At 40.6% G+C, this 12,046-nt stretch overlaps 1 protein-coding gene across 1 annotated transcript in view; it reads right to left on the bottom strand.

The window, feature by feature from the left end:
• The window catches only part of DRC11 (dynein regulatory complex subunit 11), a 285,978-nt gene that overhangs the window by 22,141 nt on the left and 251,791 nt on the right, over positions 1–12,046 (bottom strand). The window contains exons 10-15 of the mRNA XM_089671666.1: positions 9,827–9,902; positions 9,561–9,667; positions 9,134–9,226; positions 6,054–6,121; positions 3,766–3,848; positions 3,195–3,302 (exon numbers count right to left, since the gene is read on the bottom strand). Coding sequence (XP_089527792.1) covers positions 3,195–3,302; positions 3,766–3,848; positions 6,054–6,121; positions 9,134–9,226; positions 9,561–9,667; positions 9,827–9,902 — 535 coding nt within the window. The remainder of the gene's footprint in view (positions 1–3,194; positions 3,303–3,765; positions 3,849–6,053; positions 6,122–9,133; positions 9,227–9,560; positions 9,668–9,826; positions 9,903–12,046) is intronic.

Raw genomic sequence — 12,046 nt, 5'->3', positions numbered from 1 at the left:
CAGCAAGAGGCCATCCCCAATCTGTTCCCACAAATTAGAGAGCATGAAATTGTCCAAAATGTCTTGGTATGCTGACGCCTAAAAAGTTCCCTTCACTGGAACTAAGGGACCAAGCCCAACCCCCAAAAAACAACCCTACACCATAATCCCCCCTCCACCAAACTTTACACTTGGCACAATGCAGTCAGGCAAGTACCGTACCGTTTTCCTGGCAACTGCCAAACTCAGACATGTCCATCAGATTGCCAGAGAAGTGCGATTTGTCACTCCAGAGAACACATCTCCATTTCTCTAGAGTCCAGTGGCGGTGTGCTTTACACCACTGCATCCGATGCTTTGTATTGCACTTGGTGGTGTAAGGCTTCAATGCAGCTGCTCGGCCATGGAAACCCATTCCATGAAGCTCAATACACACTAATGGTATACTAATCTGAAGACCACACAAAATTTGGAGGTCTTTAACTATTGACTCTGCAGACAGTTTTCAACTTCTGCGCACTGTGCGCTTCAGCATGTGCTGACCCCACTCTGTCATTTTACGTGGCCTACCTATTCATGGCTGAGTTTCTGTTGTTCCCAGTTGCTTGCACTTTGTTGTAATAGTTGTAATACCACTAACAGTTGACCGTGGAATATTTAGTAGCAAGGAAATTTCACGGATTGCCTTATTGCACAGGTGGCAACTTATTACAGTACCACGCTTGAATTCACTGAGCTCCTGAGAGCAACCCTTTCTTTCACAAATGTTTGTAGAAGTAGTCTGCATGCCTAGGTGCTTGATTTTATACACCTGTGATCATGGAGGTGATTGGAACACCTGAATCCAATGATTTGGAGAGGTGTCGCAATACTTTTGGCAATATAGTGTATATGCGGATTGGAGGAGGTTTGAACCGCCTCCAATCCGCATGACATGTGAAATACCATTGCTTCCTATGGTGCTTGTTCACATATGTCCAGTGCACTGCCGGTACAGATTCAGTGCAGATTCAGTGTGGATTAAAAAAAAGTCATGTCTGGTTTCTGAGAAGTGCTGTCCAGTTCAGGTGCGGATTACAGGCCATTGACTTCTATGGTAACCATTTCTAAACCTGACATGTGTGAACAGGATCCTGTGCTGATCCTGTTCTGAACTTGATGTAAACCTGATCTGAACCGGTGAACAGCTAATGGCAATTCGCTGTGAAACCTGAGCTTCAATCCTCACTGCACATGTGTGAATCAGCACTTGGGGGGGGTGAAGGAAATGGGCGCCACTATAGAGAGAGGTTTAGAGGAAATGAGCACCACTATGGAAAGAAGTGCTGCTATGCAGGGGGAGTGAAGGAGATGAGCTTCACTATGGTGCTGTACATGTACTGAGTACAGCAATAGAATCACACAGCCCTGTAGCCTAGGATGACAATATACTCCTCAGTTTTCCCTCCTTGACTCTAACAGAATAGCTTGAGACAGAACTGTCCAGAGTTAACTCTCTCCTGTGAAGGGAAGCAGCACTGAGAGCCAGCGACATAAAAGTTGTATACTGCAAGTGCTAGGACAAGAAATTTGGGTTAAACTAAAAATCACTGAGGGTTTAATACTACTTTAAACAATAATTGAAAGCATGCATAATGTAAGTACTTTGGGAAGTCAAAGGTAATGAGGTTTCAAAATTTCTGTTAATTTCATTGATATACCCTTTGATGACTCTATATCCCCTGAGACTAATCGGATGGGTTTTTTTCGCCAGCCATTGTGTTTCACTTGCGCACATCTGTATGCTGGCATATTATAAACAAATACAGTATAATAAAACAAGACAGAGAATTTACACGCACAAGAACAAGAAAGCTGGGAACCAGGAAACACTCTGAACTGAAACAATTTCTTAGTGCAGAATTAAAAGAAAAAAAAAATCTGACAATACTAGCCAACTTTCATGTGCTTGAATTATTCTTGGTATTCACTGTTGCTATTATATTACAAAGTTATATTTATACAGTTTTGTTGTTCACATCTATTTTGAAAGACCATTCCTGTTTGGTAAAGTGCACCTGTTGCCTGTGTACAGTGGAGACATGCACAAGGGAAAAAATTGATGAGGGCATTGCAGATGAACAATCCTTTAGGTACTAAAGCCTCTGGAGCAGAGGTATAAAACATAAGGGCTGGGATCTCAGTAGGGTTGCAGAGTCAATGTCCGTGTCTCCAATTCATTAGACATGGCATTCATTGTCTGGGCATTTATTACTATACAGGATTTATATAGCGCCAACAGTTTCTGGTCCATACATAAAAAAAGCTAAACACCTGAGAGAATTTACAGTTGTTTTCCTCAACAAGTGTTGAAACAAATTCTATAGTAATCTGAATAACTAAAAGAATATTTTTATCCAGGAGTGAATTTTTCAGTAATGTATGGTATTGCTTTTCATTTACTTTGAAGGGTTCTGTGTAGAGACCGGCCATGAAGACAGGTTCCAAAACTTTCTCCTTACATATACAGAACATATGAGCTCCATGATTGCTTCTCTGGAATAAATCTAGGAGGTCGGATTATGATTTGTAAGCACTACATAAATCTTACTGCATGTAGAAAGGCTGAGGACAACTGCCAACAGACCGTACCGTGACACCTTATCCCTCTGAATTTTGGCGCTATGGAGGTAAGTAAAAGTGCAGTATGTGATTGGACACACAAGTATCACCTGATATTTAAAGTGTTATTTATTATGTGATAATATGCCTTAATTCATGTCATTTTCAGAATGGACAAACCTTCATGAGAATAAGATTTTCAGAAAACAACTTTAATAACTGCTTTTAACGGAGCAAGGTAAGCAAAAGGATTTCAACTGGTGATCAGGGGCGGACTGACCATTTGAAAACTCGGGCACTGCCCGAGGGCCCGTGGTCAGTAGGGGGCCCCATGAGATGCCCCTGGTACCTTTTTCATAGGCTTTTTTGAATTTGGGCAAGGGCACAGGGGCCCCATGATCCCCTATTGCCCGGGGGCCCCTTGAGTTGTCAGTCCGCCCCTGCTGGTGATTTATCAAGTTTTTAATTTTTCTTCTAATGTAACACTTTCCTTTGATGCTTCTCTTATGTGCCAGTTCCAGGTATATCTTGTCCATTTCTTCCAGCCTGTACTGTTATCCAGGAATAACAATCAACAATACACCAGTAAACATTGGGATATATTCTGAACTCACCTAAAGGCAGAACTCCATACAAGACTAGCAGCTGCTTGACATCACTGAGGGATGGCATGGGCTCAATGTCAGCCTGGCGTAGGGTGGTGCCCAAATAACTGTATTCAGCTGCAGAATACATACAAGAAGTTTACAAACAGCTCTTCAGCTCAAACAAATATGTTGGTACCCATATCAAACAATGAAACTCAAGTTGTCATTTGTCTAGCATGGGATAGAAATTGTAAATAAAATGAATGAATGTTGGAGGAGGTGTGAATGAATATCACAGTCTCCCCTCATCCACTGAAAGAAAGGCTTGTACTTAGCCAAAAGAATACAAGTCGCTTTCTGATTGGTTGAAGTGGAAAGCAACCCATTGTGAAAACTGTACTGCAACCGGAGCATTAGTCTCAACATTGGATGTTTGGTGCTTACTGTACTGTACAAGCTGAATAAAAGTAGGAATTTTCTGGAAGCATTATTATCACATGGGGCAGGCATCAATAGAAATAGCTGATATTGTAAAGAAAAATTCTATTTTTCCCCAGAGTGCAGCTTTCAGTCAATATTAGGAGACCTAATGCTTTACCTATGAAATCTGACATCTTGACAGGCTTTGGTTTTATGAGAAGACCTTCAGTAACCAGTTCCTCGTATAACGAATCAATGGTCCTGTGTGACAAATAACAATAACGTCATATTTCTGACTAACGTAAAGTGTATGTCAATTCCAACAATAACTTTCTTTCACTTGTTCCCCTTTGATCTGTTAAATATACCATTGAAAGTGTTTTAGTATTGCTATTCAATTGCTATTCAACAAGTGCTAAAAAAGTAGCTGTTCATCTTGTGAGATGATAACATCCCGTACTCTCTACCTCTGGACTGTTATCAGTTAGCATTGTTCTCTGCTATCTCTGTAAACTACAAAACACCTTCCCCTGTTATGTAGAAGAGAGAGAGAAGTGTTATGTAGCCCTGACATACTTCATTGTAGGGTGACAGTTGTCAGAATAGAAAGTGAGTCGATGGCAAGATTAACAGGAAGGCATAATGGAAAAAAAGGTGTGAAAAATGAAAAAGAATACAGCCGCCACATCTGTACCAGTAAGCTGCAAAACTATCAATTTTTGTTTTTCATTTTTAATATGCTTTAAACGTAAGACGGACATAAGACAACACTAGCCAGACCTGACAACTTTCTTGTGTATAAACAACCTATTGTACAGAAATACTCAATAAAGGAAAACACAAGAAAATGGATGGAGGCATCAGTCACAAATTTGTTTTCCTCTATTGAATATTTCAGTAAATATTGGATGTGGCATTGTTTACGCTATTATTAATTTCCATAGTACCACCTTGTGGGGATATCAAACTAATTGATTAACCTATTGTGCAGAACTGTAGGCTAGCAAACAATTTATTTATTTCAGGTACTTATATAGTGCTGTCAATTTACGCAGCGCTTTACATACATATTGTACATTCACATCAGTCTCTAACCTTCAAGGGGCATACAATCTAAGGTCTCTAACTCACATTCTTACATACACATACTAGGGCCAATTTAGACAGGAACATATTAACCTACCAGCATGTCTTTGGAGTGTGGGAGGAAAGCGGAGTAAACCCACACAGGCACAGGGAGAACATGCAAACTCCAGGCAGGGGGTGCTGTGGTTGGGATTCAAACCAATGATTCTAGTACTGCCAGGCAGAAGTGCTAACCATTTAGCCACTGTGCTGCCCAATGATCTTGGTTAGGGGTTGTGGACACAGGCTTTGTACATGCCACAGTTGCTCTTTTCTCAAGTCAATATAAATGCAAAAACAGATTTACACAGCTTAGAAGGGGGTCATATACAAGTCTGAAGTACCTGTGCAGGAAATCAGAAGGATTTCAGATGAATTCTAAATCTCCCTAAAGCCTGCTGCATTTGTCCATCTACAGTCAGTGATATAAACTGATTTGATATTGCTAGTTTCTTCTGTCCCCAATACTATGTCTTTAGCTACCTGAGAGTTTACCTGGTTTTTTAAACATACAAATCTGCCCGTGGCTTGATAGATCCACAACCTGGTACCTGCATGCACTCTTCTTTACCTGTTACCCAGAAAACCTAGACTGCTGTACAACAGAAAGAGCCACCACGTAGCAATGTTACCACCTTTCCAACTTTCTTCATCTCTCCACTTGCCACAAAGTGCTAAAAGCGGCCCTACCAGCAGGGGTGTATTTACCACAAGGCATTTGCCTAGGGTGGCACCTCCCCCCAGAAGAAGGGATGAAAGAAAGGACACGCACGCTATGGGAACCAGGTGGGATCCGAGAAAGGATGCAGGCTGCCTGATGGTGTATGTAGAGCCTGACTCTCGTTCCTGGGGATGTCCGCGGCTGTGAAGATGAGTGTCTTTCTCTCTATCTCTGGGGGAGGGGGGGGAATAGTGGAAGGCTCTTCGAGAGGAAGACAGGGGTGTTGTTGGTCAATGTCAGGCTCTCTCCCTAGGAGGGGGAAGGGGGGGGTGTGGGTTGGTGTCCGTGGGGGCAGATGATTTTTGTGTTACCTACAGCAGCACAAAACCTAAATACACCACTGTCTACCAGCCTATATAGAGATAAGGATAGAGGGAAGGGGCAGATCACAGAGCACCCATAATAACTGTGGTAACTGTTTCAAAATTGGAGTACCCCCGATTTTGGGGAGATGTTACAATGCTATAGAAATAAAAAGTGCAGAAAAATGTCCCACTGCAAGATTAATGTATTTACAAATTTAGCAGACTGCATTACACAATTTGTTAAATTAAGGCTTGTACCCTGTGGAATCCCTAAAAACTGTTATTAATTTATTGCAACAAAATGTGGGCACATACCTGTCTGGAGTTAGATCTTTTTCCTTCTTTTTCTTTCTTTTACCACTTTTCTTCCCTTTCTTCTTTTTCTATGATTAGAATATATTTTAAGTTAAGGTGTTTAAAATAAACAAACTGGCATGCAAAATTTGCTGTTAAAGATATATATATATATATATATATATTACATAGAGACAAATTGTACAAAATGTATTTGTTTTTAGTTTTAGGCTCCATTCATACCTGGGCATTTTGGGATCGCAGCAGAATCGCTACAATTCTGCCCACAATCTCAAAACACACTACAATCTCAAAAAGCAGGTTCAGGTGCCATTATTTTCAATTGCATCCAAAATGCGGTGCAGATTTTACTACGATTGACATACGATTTATTGCACAGCAATCAAGGCAAATCGCATCACGTGCAGCTTGTCGCCCAACAGAAGCTCCCTGTAGCAAACTTGCTCATCAGAGTGGGATGCGGAGTTCCCCTTTTTTTTATTTAGAAGTATTCCTCAGTCCTTCATTCCCTACCCCCTTCCTTGCTGAGAGGCAAAGTTATATCCTGACAGATGGTGTGGGTCAACCCAGGTTAAAAAACAGATAAGGCAGTTTCTCCCCGAAATTGAAAGAGATTGTAACCTCACAAAACCTAACAGTTAAAGATGACAGAATGAAATAAACATTCCTCAAGTCCGGTTTTTTCCCCTATGTTTCATGTCATGGATTATGACAGATGTTGGTTCTAATTCAGAGTTCTCCCGACTGACCCCTCCCAAAACAGCGTAGTGGCCAGTGTTCAGAGCCGCCCCCCCCCCTTTAAAAAGACAGGCTGACAAGCCTAAGGCTGAGCTAAACACATCTCCTGATCTTAACATTGTAACAGAGGAGATCAAAGACCCTTCCTGCTCTGCAACTTGGATCTGCTTACAAACCAAGGCATATTGGCAAGTAACTTAACCCTGTAACTTCCTTCCTATTATCTCTTTGCTGTACCTTTATATGTGTATATATAGATATATATCTTAGTTACATCTTTTTCTGTAAATATTTTATTGCACCTGTTTGACTCTTTTAGTAATAAATCTTTCTTTCTGAAAGTGTTAAACTGTTTCTAAGCGCTTACTGGCAATTCACGAATTCCTGCCTTTTGAAGAGACGCTACTGTGTTTGTTTAATTCTCTGCCCAATTGGCCTGCGGTGACCGTATTGGACAGGCGACTTTTCAATCATTATAATGTATATTTGATAACGGGAGTTTCCCAGTCTCCGACGAAAGTGGTGGTGGCAGTAGAGGGTTAGTTGTGTAATTAACCCGACCCAGTAACAAGTGCATTCAGGCTGCAGGCACCGATTGTAGCCCATTAGCTGGAAATCGCTGTGCAGTGTGCAGCTGGGTGTGGCCTTGTTACGCGCGTCACACCACAGTTTTAGATCGGCCGGTCCTTCGGTCACGAGTTTGGTGAGAAGGTCTGGGGTCTGACGCTGCGGGCGTGACGTATTATTGTTGGTCGCGGTCGTGCGATTGTCGCATGTTGGTGGTGGCGATCGTGCGATCTTGACACTCCTCTCTCCTTATTTGGCACAATAAATCGCAAGACAATCACGCCAAAACCATACTGTGTTTTAGGTGCCATTGAAAAAAAAGCACCTGAACCTGCGCTTTGTGATTGTAGTGAGTTTTGAGATTGTGGGCAATATCACAGCGATTCTGCCATGATCCCAAAACACCCAGGTGTGAATGGAGCCTTAGATTAAGTGGGGAAGTTTAGAACCTCTGCCAATTTTTGTTTCCTGCTGTTTTTGTCTCCACTCTTTATGCTCTGGATAAAGTTGCTCTGTAACAGAGAGTAACAGGAAATCCTTCATTCTAGGGTTGCCCACCCAAAGAGTAGGTAGGATGAAATCTGCAAATAGGGACACCTACTCAAATGAAAACTGTTGTTTCAAGAGATGTCTTCTATTTTCCTTTAGCGTCTTCAGATCTGGAAGTTATGAGGAGGACAGTAGGCAGGCAAAATTAAAAAACAAAACTACGGGATTTTAAACACACCCTGTCTGTAAGCAGGTGCAGTCTTGACTACAGCGGCAATGCAAATGTAGGAGGAAGTTGAGAAAAACTCAGTTTCTCTATGATTTCCTTGGTCACATGATTGGATGTTGATGCACCATGTGACTCTGGCCGCCATCTCACATCACTCAGAATCTATATAAGACTTTGACTCTCAGGTTTGGCATGATAGGGATAGGTTCTCCATCTGCCAGGGACAGTGCTTAGAGATAGGGACAGGTTCTAAAGGAGTAGAGAAAGTGCAGGGGCTACGTCTACCTCTTCAGGAAGCTTTACTCATGGATTAGACTGGCAAGCCCACATTCCACTGCTTGTGGCAGACGCTGCTGGCATTTTTGGGTCTTCAGACCACTGCCCCACCACTGTTTAGTTGTAAGTGGCACTGGATGGGTGAGCCTACCCACTGGGCCTGCTTGTACTTGCTGAACATTTCTATAATAGATTGTTTATGCCAAATTGGGACTCTGTGTGCTTACTGCCTGTCACACCAAGCTGCAAGAGTATTGACTGTAGATACACTTTAAAAAGGCCTCATGCATACAAGTTCATTATTCTGTAGTACACTGGAAGCATGACAAAGATTTCCAGAACACAAGTTCTATATATGTATGAGGCCACTGCCTTTAAGTGGGGCTGAAGACAAGTCCTTTATAAGCAGTTATCATGTTCCCCGCTGCCCTATAGCAGAATACAATTTCTCCTACATTTATGATGAAATTTGATTTTGTACATTTTTTTACTGGATATGTTTTATAGCAAAAAGTAAAAAATATTGTTTTTTTTTTCAAAATTGTCTGTCTTTTTTTGTTTATAGAGCAAAAAATTAAAAATGCAGAGGTGATCAAATACCACCAAAAGAAAGCTCTATTTGTGGGAAAAAAAGGGACATAAATTTAATTTGGGTGCAGCGTTGCATGACCATGCAATTGTCAGTTAAATTGACACAGTACCGTATCACAAAAAATGGCCTGGCCAGGAGGGGGGTTGATCTTTTGGAGGGAAAGTGGTTAACCTAGACCTTGTCACTTACCTTTCCTCCTTTTTTCCCTTTTTTCTTCTTGTTTTTGTCTCTGTCCACAGACAGTTTCAGGTTCTGTAACTCTTGTCTCATCAACTCATCGACCTATCATTATATAGAAAATATCACAGGGGGAAATTAAAGCTCCTCTGTTCATACATGAGATATGAGTTCATACTTTTAAATATTATAATAATGAAAAGGGAAAACCTGCTTTCTACGCACACAAATCAGGGGGTTTTAAAAAAAGCAGGGAAGATACATATGCTCTCTACAAAGTGTGCAAAAATATGAAATGCAAAGCAGTAACCGTTATCCCCAGCCATTGTAATGCTGGGTGGTATGGTGCCAGGATCTCCGCTTGGAGCAGTAACAAAACGTCCAAGTCCAGTCTCAGGTGACAAGTATTTATGATTAGAGAAGCAAACTTCAGCCAAACCTGTAGCCTAATCTCTTCTTCTACTTCCTTCCTCTTTTCTTCTTTTATGAGCTCAGAGTCATGTGTCTGGTGAAGATTCCAGGACTCATCTCGATTTTGCCAAACAGCTGAAAAGAAAGCAGACATGGACAATAGAAGAAAAGTGTAAGAGCAGTTAGAGATGCAAATCCTTCTTTCATGCCCATTCTCACCTAAACAGTGGAAAAGTACTCCGTAAGCCAAAAGTCAGTTTTCATTTTACAGAACAGTGTTCAAAGATAGATTACCTTCATATGTGTGGCGTGAAGACCCTATGTCTGGCAAGAACTGGCTTGGCTTCATTTTCCAGCCTGGTTCTTCCTCCTAAAAATGCATCAAATAAAACAAAGCGTTTAAATATAAATGCATAATCTGTTATACTTTTTTTTTTTAGAAAGGAAAGAATAAAGTCCACCATTTACCCTTCACTGTTCAATAAAAATGGTTTATTCTAAAATGCAATGATGTAGCTGAACAAATCAACATATCAGCTTGTGGCATGGTAAAGGTCTCCTGTTTGGTCCAGTTATGTAATGGTTAAATAAAGATTACAGGGAATGCATAGTATTTTGTATGTATTATTATTATACAGGAGTTGTTTAGCATCAACAGTTTGCAGTATTCTTTACAAAATTAAAGAGGAAATCACTTTATACATAGTTACATTGTTCCAGCTTGGACCAATGTAACTAGGTATATACCATACCTGGCTGATGCCCCTGGAAGTGGGAAATCACTGAAGTAGACTACTGCAGTGATCTCCACCTACTTCTGGGTCCTGTGCCGAGTGTCTAGCCTTCTGCATTGTGAACACAGGAGGTCGGCAGCTCGGCAAGGGCGCCATTCATAGAATGCTTTGAATTTTCTGAATGAATTCAAAGAGATCTCTAATTGGATGAGGTGGGGAGCATGACATCACCACTCATCTCTCCACCTTGCCCTTTAAGGGAGGCGGTACAGTTACAATCCAATACATGATGGTTAGGAGGCCCTGCTTATGACAGCTTACAATCTACCATATTTATATATATATATATATATATATATATATATATATAATAAAAATAAGTGTCTTAAAATAATTTATAAATATTAAATGTAAATATTTCACATGTACGTTTCTAGCCAAAAGGCAGATCTCTAGGCCTCTACAATTAAGCCCCATTTTCTGAATGAATGCAAAGAGTTCTCTGATTGGATAAGGTGGGGAGATGATGTCCCAACTCATCCCTCCACCTTGCCCGTTAAGGGAGGCAGTAGAGTTACAATACAATACATGATGGTTAGGAGGCCTTGCTTATGAGAGCGTACAATCTATCTATCTATCTATCTATCTATCTATCTATCTATCTATCTATATATATATAATAAAAATAAGTGTCTTAAAATATTTTATAAATATTGAAAGTAAATATTTCACATGCACGTTTCTAGCCAAAAGACAGGTCTCTAGGCCTCTATAATTAAGCCCCAAAAAGGACGAAATGCATCTGGGGAGTTCTCTACAGGTGGAGAACAGGAGTTGAGGCCATCTTTTACCCATCTCATTCACATTTATGCAACAGCGAGCTGGCATCTGTGTGCAGATGGACACCATTTTGTTGATGTCCTTTTGTATAAGTTTACCAAGCTGACCTTGACTGCTTTGCTGAAAAAATGCTTCTTCTTTATAATGCTGAATAGCTTAAGTACCAAAACTGAATGAAGCTAATAAGCTAAATGAGTTGGGAATCTTCACTCAAAAAAGGATGAAATTCACTTCAACTATCAAATAATGTGAAAAATAAATTCTTGTTTTTTTTAATTGTATCTGTACATGATAGGATAATTGAAGTGAATCAAATTCTTTGGTATATCAGCCTTCTTGAGTCAAATACATGGTTCCCAACCCTCTCCCAGCCTGCCTGCTCTATTCCAAGGGCACCATGCAGATTTTCGATTATGGAGAAAGTCGGAAACCAAACAGCTTCTGCTGTTCGGGCATTTTTTAAAACATCATTAGTGTCATTGGTGCACCCTGTATTCAAGGTTTGCAAAATAAATATATTAGTAAAAAATATAGAACTGGTTAGGCTCTTATAAAGTTTAAATGAAAAAGAAGAGAAATTGACCCAAAACCATTATAGGTATTTCTAAATGTATTTTTATATGTAGCTAGTATAAATGTTTCAGTTTTTCTTTATGTTAACTCCCAGTATCCCCAGCACAGCAGGACTGAGAGATAGAGAGGCAGAATTCTGAGTGATGCACACTCAGAGACTGAGCTGTATTGCTTAAGGACCCTAAAGAAAAGTGAGGTCTGTAACCTGGCTAAACTGTGTGGTAGGCCTGCCTGAATCACAAGGCTGGCTGAACAGATTTTTGGCAGTAAGATAGTTTATATATATTTCCAGGGCTTCCTGCTCTGTAACGCAGCAGAGTGACTGCTTCCTTTATCTCACTACACATCTGTTGAAGAAAGTCTGGTA

This window comes from Staurois parvus, unplaced genomic scaffold (genome assembly GCF_062004578.1).
Source record: "Staurois parvus isolate SC_StPar_1 unplaced genomic scaffold, SC_StPar_1.0 ptg000113l, whole genome shotgun sequence".
In the NCBI taxonomy this organism is placed as follows: domain Eukaryota; kingdom Metazoa; phylum Chordata; class Amphibia; order Anura; family Ranidae; genus Staurois; species Staurois parvus.
This window is presented reverse-complemented; position numbering and strand designations above follow the sequence as displayed.